The sequence below is a fragment of the Hemiscyllium ocellatum genome, chromosome 34, assembly GCF_020745735.1.
Source record: "Hemiscyllium ocellatum isolate sHemOce1 chromosome 34, sHemOce1.pat.X.cur, whole genome shotgun sequence".
Classification (NCBI taxonomy): Eukaryota; Metazoa; Chordata; class Chondrichthyes; order Orectolobiformes; family Hemiscylliidae; genus Hemiscyllium; species Hemiscyllium ocellatum.
The window spans coordinates 18202285-18219242 of NC_083434.1; the positions used below are offsets into that span (position 1 = coordinate 18202285).

Below are 16958 nucleotides of genomic sequence, written 5' to 3' on the forward strand. Positions count from 1 at the left end.
TCCAAATGTTTGTTTTATTTTGCAGATTAAGAATTCTAAGACCTTAGCCTTCAATTATGTTAGACTAACTGTAGTCTGAGTGTCCTTGCATCCTGTTTTGAGTAAGGTTGCAACACTGGCCATCTCCAATCCTCTGGCAACTCCCCCATATATGTCCACTCACTTCCATCATCAACATTTCATACAACTCTTCTGAATCAGATTACCTCAGATAACCTCACCATAGTCAGCCATCCCATTTTTTTTCTCCCTTTCAATATTCACACTGTCCATATTTCTGTTTCTACTAACACTTTGTCAGACTCCTGTTTCTTAATAAGCACTGTTACAAATAACTTATTGTGTATTCTAGCCTTGCCCTATCTTTTAGTATAGATTATTCCCTTTGTCCTTAATAACACACATTCCACTACTTAATTTCTGCCTACTTACAAGTTGGCAATAGATTTGGGTTCCTTTTACGTACTGACCTAGAGGTCTTTAAAGTTTAAGTTACCAGACTGCCTACAATAGCTATGGAGCAGGATCCTGTGAATTCAGGAAAAGCGGCAAGAGTACATTTCACAAACAATATCTCAATCATGTCTTACTTTGACAATCACGATCAGATGTTCAATCTAGATTGAGCAATGTTAAAGAATCTAATTAATGCAACGCTATACCAGAAAATTAAGCATGAATTACAATCTCTCGTCATGAAAATGAAGTCTTTCTACTTGTGTGTCTGGTACTACAATCATAATGAAGGGGGAGGAACAAGAATGATAAAATGATACTTTGCATGCGAACTCACCAGTGTAAGTTAAATAAATAACACTCAGAAACACAACTCCAGCAGCAAGAGACACCCCCAAGAAAAACAATGTCTGGAACTCCTGCTTCGTCAGCCTGTCTCTCAGATACTGTAAGAAGGCATAAGCTTGCATCAGGGCAAATACACCTGAATGCAAGAGGATGAAAAGTTAAAATGATTTGCATTCCTCAATTAATAAATACACATGATCAAACTTAACAAAAAATAGTTAATTTGTCCAATATTTACGTAAATTTAATCAAAATATCAGACATTTTCCTTTAAAGGTTCTTGGCTAGTTGAGGTCATAAAACAAACTTGTTATTCATAAAGTCATCAGATAGAAAGTTTCTGAGTGGGTACAGGACAATGTCGCTCATCTTAACTAGTGAAAAGTTAAGAGTCGCATGGCAATGGAATCTGTGAAGGGACAGTGGAAGACAATATAACCGGGTGGGAGGGGTCTTTGATTATGTTAGTTGCTTTCTCAATGCAGAAGGAAGTATAGATGAATTCAACAAAGGGGAGGCTGGTTTGCGTGATGGACCGGTCTGTGTTCACAACTCTAATTTCTTTCAGTCTTGGCAAGTGCCATACCACGCTGTGATACATCCAGACAGATATACCATAGAAAGCATTCTATAAAACATTGTAAGAGTCTTTATGGATATGCTGAATCTCCTTAGCTTTTTGAGGAGGTAGAAGTGTTGCTGTGCTTTCTTGACAGTAGTGTTAAAATGGACAGACCAGGTCAGATTGTTGGTGATCATCACTCCCTGGAACTTGATGCTCTCGACCATCTCGACCTCCACACATTGACGCAGACAGGGAGTGCCCTCCACTTTGCTTCCTCAAGTCAATTAACAGTTCTTTCCCTTTGCTGATGTTGGAGGAGAGATCGCTGTCTTAATACCATGCCTTTGAACACTCTACCTACTTTGTTTTATCATTGTTTGAGATTTGACCTACAATGATGGAGTCTTCAGAAAATTTGTAAATGGAGTTGGTGTGGAATTTAGTTAAACACTCGTGTGTGTACAAACAGTATAGTAGGAGGCTGAGTACTCAGCCATGCAGGGTACTGGCGTTGAGGGTTATTATGGAGGAGGTGTTGTCGCCTATTCTAACTGGAGTCTGTTGATCAATAAGTTGAGAATCTAGTTACAGAGCAGGGAGTAGAGACATAGGTCACAGAGTTTAGAGAAGAGCTTGTTTAGAATTACGGTGTTGAAGGCAGACCTGTAGTCAATATGTAGTAGCCTGACACAGGTAACCTTGTTGTCCAGATGTTTGAGTGATGAGTGTAGGGTCAGGGAGCTGGTGTCTGCCATTGACCTGTTGAACCGGTAGGTGACCAACTTCTCAAATCACTTCATAATGGATATCAGAGGCACTGGGCAGCGGTCCTTGAGGCACACGTGATTTATCTTTGGCACTGGAATAATGATGATCTTCTTGAAACAGCTGGGGACTTCAGATCATAATCAGGAGAGATTGAAGATACTGCGAATATTCTTTCCAGCTGGTCTGCAAAGGATCTGAGTGCACAGCCCGGGACTCCAACTGGGCCAGTTGCTTTCACGTTGGTTCATCGTTAAGGCAGCCGATCTAGTGTTTGCGTTGGTGACCAAGACTACAGGCACGAGCAAGACTGATGGGGCAGGTGATATCATCTCACTGCCCTTCTGTTCAAAGCTAGCATAGATTGCAATGAACACATCAAGTAGGAATGTACTGCTACCTGTGATTCTGTTCTACTACGCTTTGTAGCCGGTTATGTTGTGTAAGCCTTACCACAAATGATGGGCACCCATATGGGGGTTAGTCTGGTACCAAGCTTAGTTTGGTTTTGCCTCTTGACGTCCTTGATGACCTTCCAAAGGTCATTCCTTTACTTTCTGTATCGATCTAGGTTGCACTCTTTGAATGCGTCAGACCTGGACATCAGTAGGAGTCAATTTCCTGGTTCATCCATAGCTTTCGGTTGGGGAACGTTTGGATTAATGTCTTCAGCACACTGTCATCTACGCACTTAAGAAAGAAGTCTGTAACGGTAGTGGCACACTCATTTAAGGTTGGTCGCTGAGTTGTTTGAGGATGTTTGGACCTCGGAGGGGTCAGGAGACATGATGAAATTTTGGTAGCACATCCTTGAGTTTGGCCTGGTTGAAGTCACTGGCTATGATGAACAAGGCTTCGAGGTGTTCCCCGAAGAAAATTTCTAGTGTTGTATACTTCACTAAGTGCGCTCTTCACTTCTGCATGCGGTGGGTGGCAGACAGCTGTCAGAATTGTGGAGGTGAACTCACGTGGCAGGTAGTTTGGATGGATTTCACTGCTAAGTATTTTAGTCCGGGGAACAGCGACTCATCAGGGTTGCTGCATCTGGGCGCAAGGAAGTATTATTTAGGAAGCAGACCTTGTCTACAAGTTGCATCAGAACTGTAAAGGTGAATTCTCTGCTTGGTACTGACTCCATCATGAAAGCATATTTATGATGCTGATTAAAAAAAACCACATGCTTGACATCATGAGATAGGGTACACAACGTTCCTTTCTTATACGAATTGCTTTTTTGAAGGAACTGCAGGAAGGAAAACAAATGCACTCAGGCATAATGAAACCCAAATTAATAAAACTTGAGATATTGATCTATCACACTTGTACAGCTTGTATTCAGGATAACAGAGTCCAGAGTTAAAGAGATTCTGTATTTAAAAATCAAGCCACTCACCTGCTGCTGCCATGTGCTCACTGGTTCGAATCGGTTGAAACCCCACAAAAGGTACTTGCATTGATAATATTAAGCCCACAATGTAGAAGGTGCTGTAAGCTGTATTAAAAAAAATAACAATGTAAAAAAAAATATCACTATCACTGCTCTAAATCCAACACAGGAAAAAACATGTTTCCAAAAGGATACTTCTTAGGAACATGGTTACGTATTCAAATTCCAGAAAATCCTCCATAGTGGCACACAGATGGTCACCACTAAAATAAAACCTGGGATTAGAAATTAAGATATACAATTAGTTTTGGTTATGAAGAGCTTTTGTTTAGTTATTTTAGAGGAATTTTGAAGAAGTGCAAAAAGATTGAGTCGTTTCATGTTTTGTGCAATCTTTCTATGGAAAGTTGAATTTTTTAAATCAATGTAAGATCACCAGAACATTAGTTTTTCAAATACAATTCTGGAAAATCACATAACTTTATCTATTAGCAGAAAGTGAGGACTGCAGATGCTGGGGATCAGAGTCGTGTGTGGGGCCCTGGAAATGCACAGTGGGCCAGTCAGTATCCGAGGAGCAGGAGAATCAATGTTTCAGGCATAAGCCCTATTCCTAATGAAGTCAATTCTACTGCTCCTCAGATGCTGCCTGACCTGCTGTGTTTTCCCAATGCCTCACTGTCTAACTTTAGCTATTGCTTGTACTCATTTCTTAGAAACTACTTGCCTTGTTTTATGATCGTTTTGTCTGGATACTGTTTTATTGATGAAAAGTGAATCTCTGCAGAAACAAACCTTTCCCACCCTCTACCCCCTCCTTTATCTTGTGCAAGCATATTTTAGGTTGTTTAGAAGGGCTCATATTTAAACTCTCATAATTAAACTTCAGTGAATAAGTTTTATTTTATAATGAAGCAATAATTGTGCTTCTTTAAGAAAACTGGTTGATGGCTATTTTTAATTCCAGATCTAACACAGAAATCATATTTGGAACAAATTATGAATTAATCATATTGGACAAAATAATTTAATTTACATTGTGATCTATGGCGCGGTGGAACTACAGAAAGACTGTGAACTCCTACCATTTCAGTTGTAACACTTTATAGACAATTTTTATAAGTAAACTTAAATTATTAAGGTATCATGGAGTGGGAAACATTTTGTTTTAAACAAACATTAAGACATATGGATGTTAGGATTATAATAATCTTTCTAAATTTATCTGCGAATGAATTTAAGAAATCAGACAAAGGTACAAAACACTTTTATAAATTAAAGCCATCTTTCTTGTGATATACAAGATTTGCTACATTCGTTCTGATACCATTCTGTCATATCATATAAGATAGGAGTTTTCTGATGCTACATTGATATATTCTTTTTATATAGTTGAGACAGTGACCAATCTGCAATAGAAGAAAACAGGAGACTGATTCAGTCAGCAAGTAAACTGTTTTAAATGTATTAAATGTTGACAGATTAAGGTCAATTGAAAAGCAGGAAGTTTTGTTTTTCAGATTGCTGAAATGTGACAGATATCATGGCAAACTCAATTTGCAATCAAAGACATCAAACTAAGGCCCTCTTTTGCCTTTTCAGGTGGATGCAGGAATCATATTGCACTATTCAAAATGCAAATGAGCTGTTGATGTCCTGATGCTTAAACAAATATAACCAAAATGATATCTGATGGTTCATTTCACTGCTCTTTGCAGGAGCTTGCTGTATACAAAACGGTTTTTCTGTCAATCTACAATTGCAGCTGCTCATCATAGGGACTATATTGGCTATAAAGCAATTTTCACGTGGGTGGCATGTTGGCTCAGTGGTGAGCACTGCTGCCTCACAGAGCCTGGGACCCAGATTCGATTCCACCCTTAACCTGCGGAATTTGCACATTCTCCCAATATCTGCATGGGCTTCAGCCGGGTGTTGCGGTTTACTCCCACAGTCCAAAGATATGCTAGTTAAGTGTACTGGCCATGCTAAATTGCCCATGATTTGCAGGCTAGGTGGACTAATTGTGAGAAATGCAGGGTGATGTAGGGGAGGTGTTATCTGTAGAGGGTTGGCATGGACTTGATCAGCTGAATGGTCTGCTCACACACTGTAGGGGTTCCTATGATTCTATGATGAGTACATGATAGAAGAGATAGAAATGCAGCTTCATTGCTTCTTTCATTAATATACTGTAAAATGTCATTGCTATTGTATTAAAACAAAAGTATTGCAGGCACTAGAGCTCTGAAGCAAACAAGAGCAGAAAGTGTTAGAGAAACTCAGCAGTCAGGCAACATCCGTCAAGAGAATATAGTTATGAGACAGTTTGATGTGGACAAAGCATGTGTCTTCACATTACAAGTACTATTGATATCAGACCATTTAAAAAGTTAGTCACATTTGTAGAATATTTGAATAAATAGTATTACAGTAAAACCATGACAAGTTTTACTGCATGGTGCCCATCCAGGAATTCATGTCAAATGGAGCTTCAAGAAAGCCATAGAAATGGCTTTGCTTTCAGATTTGCCTACAAGTAGGTAAAATCCGTTAAAACACAGTAATACAGTTAGTGCTGGAAAAAGGTCTTATTTTTCAATTTGCTCAGACTTAATGGCCAAACTTTGGTTCATTCTGATTGTAAAACTGTGCGCAGATATTATACACAAAGGGGGCATCAGAACTGTCAGCTTTCATGTTTCCGAAAACAAAGAAATAGGAAACAATGCTAGCACATGGGCCAACATGTACTGGATCATGCTCCATTCTTCAGGAACATGACATGAAGCAGGTTGGTGATACTACAAGACAATTTTGCAAAACAAAATTTCAGTTCCTCAAAGAGAATGACTATGAGGTGACCTGTTTTACACAGTTTACAAAAGCTCTGGGACAAGTGAATTACCCTGCATTCTCAAGCGCAATCACATTAGGTAGAAGCTCTGGAGAATTGGGCTTGTTTTCAAAAATAACATTCTTAGCAGGACTTGAGCACTTAACAGTAAGATCCTGGAGAGTATTGCTGAACAAAGAGACTTGGAGTGCAGGTTCATAGCTCCTTGAAAGTGGAATCGCAGGTAGATAGAATAGTGGAGGCAGCATTTGGTATGCTTTCCTTTATCGGTCAGATTATTGAGTACAGGAGTTGGGAAGTCATGTTGTGGCTGTATGGGACATTGGTTAGACCACTGTTGGAATATTGCGTGCAATATTCTCAACGGAAAGATGTTGAGAGACTTGAAAGGGTTCACAAAAGATCTACAAGGACGTTGCCAGGGTTGGAGGGTTTGAGCTATAGAGAGAGGCTGAATAAGCTGGGATTGTTTCCCATAGAGCGTAGGAGGCTGAGGGGTGACCTTATAGAAGTTTATAAAATCATGAGGGGCATGGATAGGATAAATAGACAAAGTCTTTTCTCTGGGGTGGGGGAGTCCAGAACTAGACGGCATAGGTTTAGGAAGAGAGGAGAAAGATATAAAAGAGATCTAAGGAGTAAGTTCTTCACACAGAGGGTGGTACATGCATGGAATGAGCTGCCAGAGGAAGTGGCAGAGGCTGGTACAATTGCAAAATTTAAGAGGCATTTGGATGGGTTTATGAATAGAAAGGGTTTGGAGGGATATGGGCTGGGTGCTGGCAGGTAGGACTAGATTGGGTTGGGATATCTGGTCAGCATGGACAGGTTGGACCGAAGGGTCTGTTTCTGTGCCGTACATCTCTACGACTATTACACTAACAGACTTCCAGGTTTTGAATCTTTGTTTCACATATAATTCACTGCACCTTCTAATAAATTCAATCTATTTCTAGATCAAACAGCCTGTTATGAGGCCAACTGTAGTGTTCTTCAGGGAACTTGTGAAGCAAGTGTTACATGCTAATTAGTTCATTTCCTCTAGCTTTAAAGAAAATAATTCCCTTACTTGAATTTGTACTATATAGGTCTCCAACAAGCTTTCAGTAAAAGTAGTCTGAGCCTTGTACCTTTCTGTATTGCAAAGAATTCCACAGGCCCTTCACAGAACTGACGTGGCCAGCTTTAGTTTTCATGTTATGCAAGGAAGCAGTGGTTTCAAACTGTATGGATTATCTGACATATATTTCATTCTGCACAATTATTCAGAAAAGGATATTAAATGGTTAACATCTGTTGCTGGGAAAACACTCCATTACATTATTAATGAAAAAGTAGCAGGACATTTAGAAAAGCTTAACAACAGAACAGAGTCAAATTCATTCTGTGAAAGGAAAATCATGTTTGATTAGTGAAATATTCTAGAGTTCTTTGAGAATATAACAAGAGATAAAGGAGATGTAGTGTATTTGGGATGACCCTATTTGGCCCCATAACGGGTCCTTTTCGGGTTAGAAAGTTTCAACTAGTGGATATTCATATAACCTTAATTATTTCAATATATATTAATGTCTCGGAGAGGGGACAGGGTGTAATACATTCAAATTTGCTGCTAATGCAAAAACAGGTAGAAGGGCATTTGTGGTGATGACAAAGAATTTGCAAGGGGACATAGGCTGAATGAGTGAGCTAAAACTTGGCAGGTGGACACTAATGTAGAAGGGAGAGGTCTTGATAGGAAGAATCAAAAGATAGACTACTATTTAAAAGGCTGAATATGTGAGATTCTCTACCTCTGAAAATTGTGGAGGCTAGATCACAAAATATTTAAAGAGGTCGGAGACAGGTTTTTGAAATATTGAAACATTCAGTGGCAGGAAATAGGGGCTTAAGCCTGGGGCAGATCAACCATGATCTTATAGAATAGTGGTGAACGCTTGAGTGGCTGAATGGTCTACTTTTGCTCCAATTTCAGATGGAGTTTAATTCAGACAAATGCAAGGTGCTGCATTTTGGGAAAGCAAATCTTAGCAGGACTTATACACTTAATGGTAAGGTCCTAGGGAGTGTTGCTGAACAAAGAGACCTTGGAGCGCAGATTCATAACTCCTTGAAAGTGGAGTCTCAGGTAGATAGGATAGTGAAGAAGGCATTTGGCATGCTTTCCTTTATTAGTCAAGAGTATTGAGTACAGGGGTTGGGAGGTCATGTTGCCGCTGTACAGGACATTGGTTAGGCTACTGTTGGAATATTGCGTGCAATTCTGGTCTCCTTCCTATCGGAAAAATGTTGTGAAACTTGAAAGGCTTCAGAAAAGATTTACAAGGATGTTAGCAGGGTTGGAGGCTTTGAGCTATAGGGAGAAGCTGAACAGGCTGGGGCTGTTTTCCCTGGAGTGTCGGAGGCTAAGGAGTGACCTTATAGAGGTTTCCAAAATTATGAGGGGCATGGATAGGATCAATAGACAAAGTCTTTTCTCTGGGGTCGGGGAGTCCAGAACTAGAGGGCATAGGTTTAGGGTGAGAGGGGAAAGATATAAAAGAGACCTAAGGGGCAACTTTTTCCACACAGAGGGTGGTATGTGTATGGAATGAGCTGCCAGAGGAAGTGGTGGAGGCTGGTACAACTGCAACATTTAAGAGGCATTTGAATGGGTATATGAATAGCAAGGGTTTGGAAGGATATGGGCTGGGTGCTGGCAGGTGGGACTAGATTGGGTTGGAATCTCTGGTCAGCATGGACAGGTTGGACCGAAGAGTCTGTTTCCATGCTGTACATCTCTATGACTCATGCTCTTCATGAAGTATTCTTAATAAGTTTCTAGTTGTGCCAAAGGATAGACTCAGGAAACTCTATGACAAAGGGAACACACCAATCTAACATTTCTTTGGATCTTTTAACCTCATCACCACACTGGGCAGAGGATCTTGAAGAAAACGTGACAGCATACATTTTATGTAAAAATTACTTGCCTTTAAATATTAGCAATTCAAAACACCATGCATTGACCATAAAACAACAGTATCAAGGAGATCAAAGGCTGAAGTACAAAACGTGAGAAGTTTAGAACCCCAATGTATTTCAATCTTTATTTATTCTGCACTTTTAAAGTCTGCACAAAATGTGGAGCATATTATGCATTACTGCACGGGCATTTTACTTGACAAATCTGTTTACACTTTAGTGGTAATGTATATTGGCTCAAAATAAATTATACGTGGTAACTGACTGAAGGGATTAAAAGGTTTTGGCTCAAAGCACGAGAGAGAAATAGTTGAAGAGTATGGTGCTGGAAAAGCACAACTGGTCAGGCAGCATCCGAGGAGTAAGAGAATCAATGTTTTGGGCATAAACCTTTCATCAGGAATTGTACGTTTTGTGCATATATAAATTACATGGTCATATCAAGGCAGTGGTCATTTGAAAAATTGTGGCAAATACTGAAAATCTGCAGTATGAATTTCACAAACTCTATTTTCTATTATTATTGCATAATATCACTTGGCAAAATAATCACTTGCCAACAAATAAATTATTGGATTTCCTTCTCAAAGTCATCTTGTCATCCAAATTAGTGATGGAGAGAATACATCCTGTTGGCTAGATTTGAACCATTTTTGAAAACCTCCAGGACTAAAATTATGACACTCAAAACACTTGTCATTGTACTCAAAACACATCCATTTTCTGCTCAAGCTTCAGATTTATGTTAATCTCAATAACACTATTGTCTGCAACTGCTGTCTTATTATCCACTGATGCATTTCCTAAAGAAGCAGTGTTTACTTAATTCCAGGGTGAAATACTCATTACATCCAATTTCATATATAAATACCAATTGTAATGTTAACGAGTTACTTCATTAATTTTACATGGCTTTTTTTTTGACATGTTTTGAAGTCACTGCTACATAGGAACTTAAAATTAATGAAATACCCCTTTTATAAAAAAAAACATGAGATGCCTTAACTAGTGCATCATCTGAATGTCATGCATGCATACAATGCCAATGCCATCTTCTGGCAAATCAGAGTAAAAACAACTCCTTCCAGAAACTGAATGTTAAAGCATCAATTAATGATCTAAATGTTAAAAGTGTTCATTAATGAGTAGAGAGTAGGGTTGGTCAGGGATTCATAGGCTAGTTAAAGTACAGGTGGAGGCAAATGAGCACATTGTGTCTGTGCTGATTCTACGTAAAAGCAACTCAGGTGGTCAGGTTCTTGACCCTTCTAAGAATAGTAGTTTCTCCATATTTACTCCGCTTGGATCCTTCATGACTTTGAGCACCTCTATCAAACCTCCTCCTAATTTCTCTTCCCAGGAGAGAAGTCTCAGCTTTACCATTTAATTCTCATGGTTGAAATTCCTTATTCTTGTAAATCTTTTCTGAACCCTCTCAACATTTCGACAGCCCTCTTAAATAGTGCATCCAGTTCTGGACTTTCTATGAAACAGTGGTTTGGTCTCCTTTAGTAAAAGTTCACAAACCACCCATCCCCCTCCATTCATACTCTGCCACTATTTATAAAGGTTGGGACCTTTTATGTCTTATAAACCACTTTCCCATTTGAAAATACAATATCCTATGGATATTATTTGGAATAACAATCATTCAGCCTGAGTATTTCAATGATTATTCACAGGAAGTAGACTGCTGTGGAGGTAAAGTAATTTACTAGGTTTTGCCAGATGTTGGCTCTTTTTCCATGACAGTAAACATGTGAGCAAGGGAATAACTTCAAATTAAAGCCAAACAATAAAACAAAAATCTGAGAGATGGGGTGACAGTGAGAATAGATACAAGACATTAGATGAGAGTATTATTTTTAGTGCTATAATAATTTTATTGGCAAAATTATGTTTATTTAAATGCAAAACTATTGTAAACCTAAACAACAGCAGCAATTTCACCATATGCGCACACTGACCATTTAACCAACCATTTATATATTTGAGTGTTAGCTTGTAACAGATATTCTAGCTGTATGCAATCATATCCATCACATATTAAAGCATTACAAAATGTAAATATCTGGCATAATCACACCTAGTTGGCCTGACAGCATATTCACATCAAAACAATGAAACATGATCAACTGAATAATGCTAACTGGTTCACATACTAAATTCAGTTGGAAACACACCAAGAAGAATCCCCAAAAGTGTCCCTAATAAACTGTACTTAACTGCCATTGTAATGAGGAAGAGGGGTGGGTGGCTGGTTTCAAATCTTGTATGTCAGGCGAGGGGACTTAGGCAGAGATGTAGATGCACTCATTTTGTAGAACCATATGGAGTTGAGAGAACAGTGTCCACAGCATTGCTGGATCAAGGAAGCAGCCTTTAAGCAATATCCATCTCTCAACTCAATGTTCCCCTTCCCATCCCTCATGCAGCATCAGCAGCACTTTTTCCCAGAGGTTACTCTTATATTGTTCCCTCAGAGTTGGTCACCCTGATGTACAGAGCACCAAAAGACTTTGAGCCATTGTAAAGAGAATTCTTACACTGTAAGGAATCCAGCTGCATTTTATGATTTGACAAACAATTTCTCCAGGATTTTGTTTTCTGATTAGAGATCTTTCTCCTTCAAAACAACTGTTTGACAATTTGCCATGCATCGGTGTTCTTGACACAGTAACCGATGCAGTCCAGGGAACTAGTAGGCAATATTTAGCAGTAGTTTTTCTACTGACACAAGTTTTGCTGATGTGCCTTTGTCACAATCTGTATTAAGACAGATATTGTGTGGAACTACCTTGAATAAACTACATAAGTTAGCTGAATTTCCTTCAATCCTGAAAACATTCTTCGCGGTTGTAATGTTCAAGTGGTCTGTTTTATTTTAGCTTGAAGCTACTGCAGCTTTATTTGGTTACTAACCACAATGGAATGAGACAACAGGAATAAGTATGATACTTGAATTTCAGTGCCCTTGGAAATGTCACAAGAAATCAAGCATGGCTGTTGAGAATTGGGGATCCCCTTAAACCTGTGTTAACTCAGTATTCCATATTTGATATTTCCTGCTCAACATGCAGTCTCATCTAACTGTTATATCAGTAACTAGTCATTTGCAAATGTAAACTCATCTCTATAACGAAAATAGAGAAGAAGGCATAATAATCTTCTAGGTTCTGACTCTTGTCAAAGCTTTATCAAGCACCATCCTATCCCATTATCAATGTAGTACACTGGAAATAAGGAGTTTTTTTTGTCCCCGAGGTGAAAACTAACCTTGATATAGCGGTGCTTAAATGGGTCAACAGTCATCTGACTCAGGCGTGGTTGTTCCATGGCTGCTGGCCAAGAGGAGTTAGACAAGTGATTGACAGAGCATTGATGGCAAGCCACCAAAGACCAGCACAAAAGGATGTAGGAGTGTGCTTTGTCTTCCTCCATTCTACAAACTGGCTCCAAGAATGAAAAAACATTCACATCTGTCACAGGTCATACATTTCTTTTCTTTGCCTAATTAGCTAATGTACCATATTGAAACCACTGCTTCTCAATAAGCCACTGGAAAATTACAACAGATTGTACATTGCCTATCTTAGATAACTGTGATCACGAACACCCTAAAATCAATATGATCAATAAAGCATAATTATAAGTGTACAATTAATCCAACTGTCCAAGGCTTAACCGGAGGTATAAGTATATGAGTTTTTTTTTGGAACAGAATAATAATCATGAAGAGTTTACTGACCTATATAGATTCTTCTACTGAACCTCTGCATCAGTAGCAATACAAATACATGTAGCGGAATGAGGTTGATAATGAACACATAACCACCCCATGCAGATACCTGAAAATCAATGGACAAAAGTAATTAAACCTAAAGTTCAAATGAGATACAAGTAAAACTACAATGCAAGAAAAATGATCGTTCCCATGAGCAACAAGGCCAGTACTGAAACTATGAAGATTTCACAGCAGATTAACGAAGTATAACATATAGCTGTCTCAGTTCATTTAGTTCTTTCATCACTGGCTTCATGCTTTCAGTATTTATCTTGTAGGTTTGGGGAAGAGTTTTGTCATCCCGACCGAGCAGTAGATAGAACTCTGAAGTTCAACAAAAATTCTTAGACTTGAAGAAAAAAGGATAACTCTCATCTCTCCATAACACGTCATTCGATGGATTGTGCAAACAATACCATTGAAGCTGGACATATAATAGAGGTTAGCTTTGTTGATTGAACGGTTGATTTGGAATGCAGAATGATGCCAACAGTACAGGTTTCTTGTTCTGGGACAATGGAGATTCTCATTGTAAAATATGGATGTAATTTAATTTCCTACTCTATTCAGGAACACTTGCATCAATGAGTAGTGTGATGCATCACGATACATTGTTCCTTGGTTGAGCTATCTTGCAGAAAGATTGAACAAATGATGAACTTTCTGAATTCTGAAACATTTTCTGGATCAGCATAACAAGAGACATAAAAATCAATTACAAGCAAATTTGTGTTTTCTTGTTTAAAATTTACAATAATTGTCTATCTGGACTACTTTAATTGGTCAGTTAGGGGATGTGCCTGCTGTAGTTATTTATTGGGTGGTGCCTAGTGCACATGAAGTAAATTAGGCATATTACGGACATACAGCTACCAACAGTTGATGGTAAAGAAAGATAGAAGGGGTGGTTTTGAGGAAAATGTAAACAACATAAACCAAGGAGAGTCCAACAACATTACCCTAGCTTAAGATAGTTTCAGTGAGAGATCAGATTGATGTAAGGGAGGTGATGAAATTAAGGACTTAAAGTTGACAAAATGGAAGGGATAAATATTTGATACAACTTACTCAAAAGGTATTCTCTGTGCCAAAAAAAATGAAGGTTCACTAGATTTGAATAAATTAGTTTTAGAAAAGCTGTTATGTGAATTAAAAATCCATCAATGTTGATTTGGTAGATGAAGATATTAGTCTACACAGTATCTATACAAGCACAAATGTAACTTTTACTATGAAACCTGAATCCTAAGCAATAATTGATAGTTGGAAAGCTGTTTTCTTTGATGACAAATACTGAAATTATTTGACAAGATTTCAAGAAAATAGAGCACAAATTTCTCAATATTGAGCTGATCAGATGTAAATTTGCTTTTTCAACTCAGAAGAAAATAGTTCCCAATTAGACATTTAATATAGTTACAAACAGCCATAAGACCAGACTCTAGACAAAATTGGTATTTATAATGCATACTCCATTTTTACAAATGTAGTTTATGTGGCTTTTCGCAGAACAACTCTTTGGTGAAAGAATAACCAGAAACGTATATAAAGAAGTACTGTTGCAATAAGGTACTAATTTGACTGCAAACAATTAGTAGGCCTCTACTATTTAAAACATAATTTTAGCCTTACTGAGTTTAATCAGTAAATGAAATTTTGGAAAGGAAAAGATTAAAATCTAATAAATGCTTATGAAGTATAATATTGTTAGGTGCGTTCCTTAGTTCTCCATGAAATTTTTTTTCGATATCTGTGTGCTCTACAGGTAGCTGAGGGAATTGTCTAGATCAATGCTGCCCAGAGAGAATTAGTTTTCAGTGATTACCCAAAAGTCATATATTCACACACAAAAATGCAGTGTATTTTGATGCAAGAATGCTTATATATCTGATTTTGAAAATCATCTTTCAGCTCTAATGACTAGGTTTGACCAAGCATACCATAAAATCAAAACACTTCAGGAGCAGGACACCAACTAGAACATACTTGATAAATGAGTCAAGTCTGGGATTCAGAGACTTGAAGTACAACAATGCAATCATCTTGCTGAATCATTCGAAATCTCTACAGATGAAATAGTGGTGGTTCACTGGTTAGCACTGCTGCCTCACAGCGCTAGGGACCCAGGTTCAATTCCAACCTCAGGCGACTGTCTGTGTGGAGTTTGCACATTCTCCCCACGTCTGTAGGTTTCCTCCGGGTGCTCTGGTTTCCTCCCACAATCCAAAGATGTGCAGGTTAGGTGAACTGGCCATGCTAAACTGCCCATAGTGTTCAGGGATGTGTAGATGAGGCGCATTTGTCAGGGGTAAAATGTAGAGTAATAAGGTAGGGGAATGGGTTTGGATGGGATACACTTTGGAGGGCGATGTGGACTTGTTGGGCCAAAGGGCCTGTTTCAACACTGTAGGGATTCTATAATAGAAGTGCAACATACTGAATTATTTTCAGCTTTGATAAAATTCCAGGGAATAATGAAAGAGTTCAACTTGTCTTACCATATAAAAGTAGGACAAGCAGCAACATATTGTCCAGAAAACTGAGCCAGTTTTTACAGACTTGACCTGTTGTGAAAAATGCACAAGAGACAACGATTAAGATCATCAATTTTAAATTAAACCTTACCATAGATCTTTTCCAATACCTGCAATACAATTAGTTCACTTTTCAATATTAGAAGGCAACTCAAACTAGATAGATTTTGAATTTGGTTCAAAGCTACTGGAGTTTTAAGAATTCAAGCATACAAACCCAATAAGCCAGAATTTAGAAAAGAAAACATGTATTATCGATGTTACTGATATGTACATCAGTGGATACAGTTTAGACAGTGTCCAAACCAAAAAGAGTATGTATGTATTGAATAGTCATGCTGTTATAAGGTTCTACAACATATTATCCTTAAATCTATGAAGAATTTTGCATTTCCATTTGATATGTTGTGGAGATGCCGCCAGGAAGCAGGATTACAGCGATAAATTTTCATTTTAATTTTGAATGTAAGCATTTTTCATGGTTGCTCAGGGCAAGGTATGTGTAACAAGATCTTCTGTTTCTACAATCACTGAAATATACAAGGATGGGATGTTAAGATGTTCCTTTGAATATTAAAATAAGTCACTGTTTAAGCTTACCATATGATACATTTATTTAATCACGAAGGCAGTGGAATCAGGTAGGCAGTAATGAGCTGGAACATGTTGAGCACACTAAATGCTCTAGATCTAATGAAAATCTAACATGCACTTTAAAACAAAGTCTTCCATTTCTAGGTCAACACTGACTGAACTTCATACAAATGCAGGCACTGTGTAAGTGCAGCATTTAGCCAATCATCTTTTGTCTCAAAGCAAAAAATAACTTGCATAATGGGGACAAACAGCCTGATGAAGCCTGGTCCCCCTCTCAGATATTCAAGTTCACAAACGATTACTCTCCTTCAATATTAGAAACAACTGAATTTCAGTGATTCCTACAAAGCATGTCATGTGCAAATTGTAAGTTAGACTTTGCAACAACCCAAATGTCAATGTTCCTGCTAAGATACAAAAAATATTTTCCTTAACTAACTAGCCATTAAGGGAAAAGCACCAACTGCTTCCTGTAATTCACTTTTTCCTTTCATCTGTATTTTTGTTTGATGTATTGTCACATGTACCTAGGTACAGTGAAAAGTTTTGTTTTGCATGCAGTACAGGCAGATCATAACATGCAAAGATATTAAGGCAATTGAACAGAGCAAGGAATACAAAGTTTATGGCTGCAAAGAATGTGCATAAAAAGCAAAATCAACATTAGATTTGAAACTTGAGAGGTCCATTCAGAATTCTAA

General features: G+C 38.2%; 1 protein-coding gene across 1 annotated transcript in view; it reads right to left on the reverse strand.

The window, feature by feature from the left end:
* The window catches only part of stt3b (STT3 oligosaccharyltransferase complex catalytic subunit B), a 117091-nt gene that overhangs the window by 31672 nt on the left and 68461 nt on the right, over positions 1–16958 (reverse strand). The window contains exons 4-7 of the mRNA XM_060849922.1: positions 15625–15690; positions 13091–13190; positions 3528–3626; positions 794–940 (exon numbers count right to left, since the gene is read on the reverse strand). Of these exons, the coding sequence (XP_060705905.1) occupies positions 794–940; positions 3528–3626; positions 13091–13190; positions 15625–15690 (412 nt within the window). The remainder of the gene's footprint in view (positions 1–793; positions 941–3527; positions 3627–13090; positions 13191–15624; positions 15691–16958) is intronic.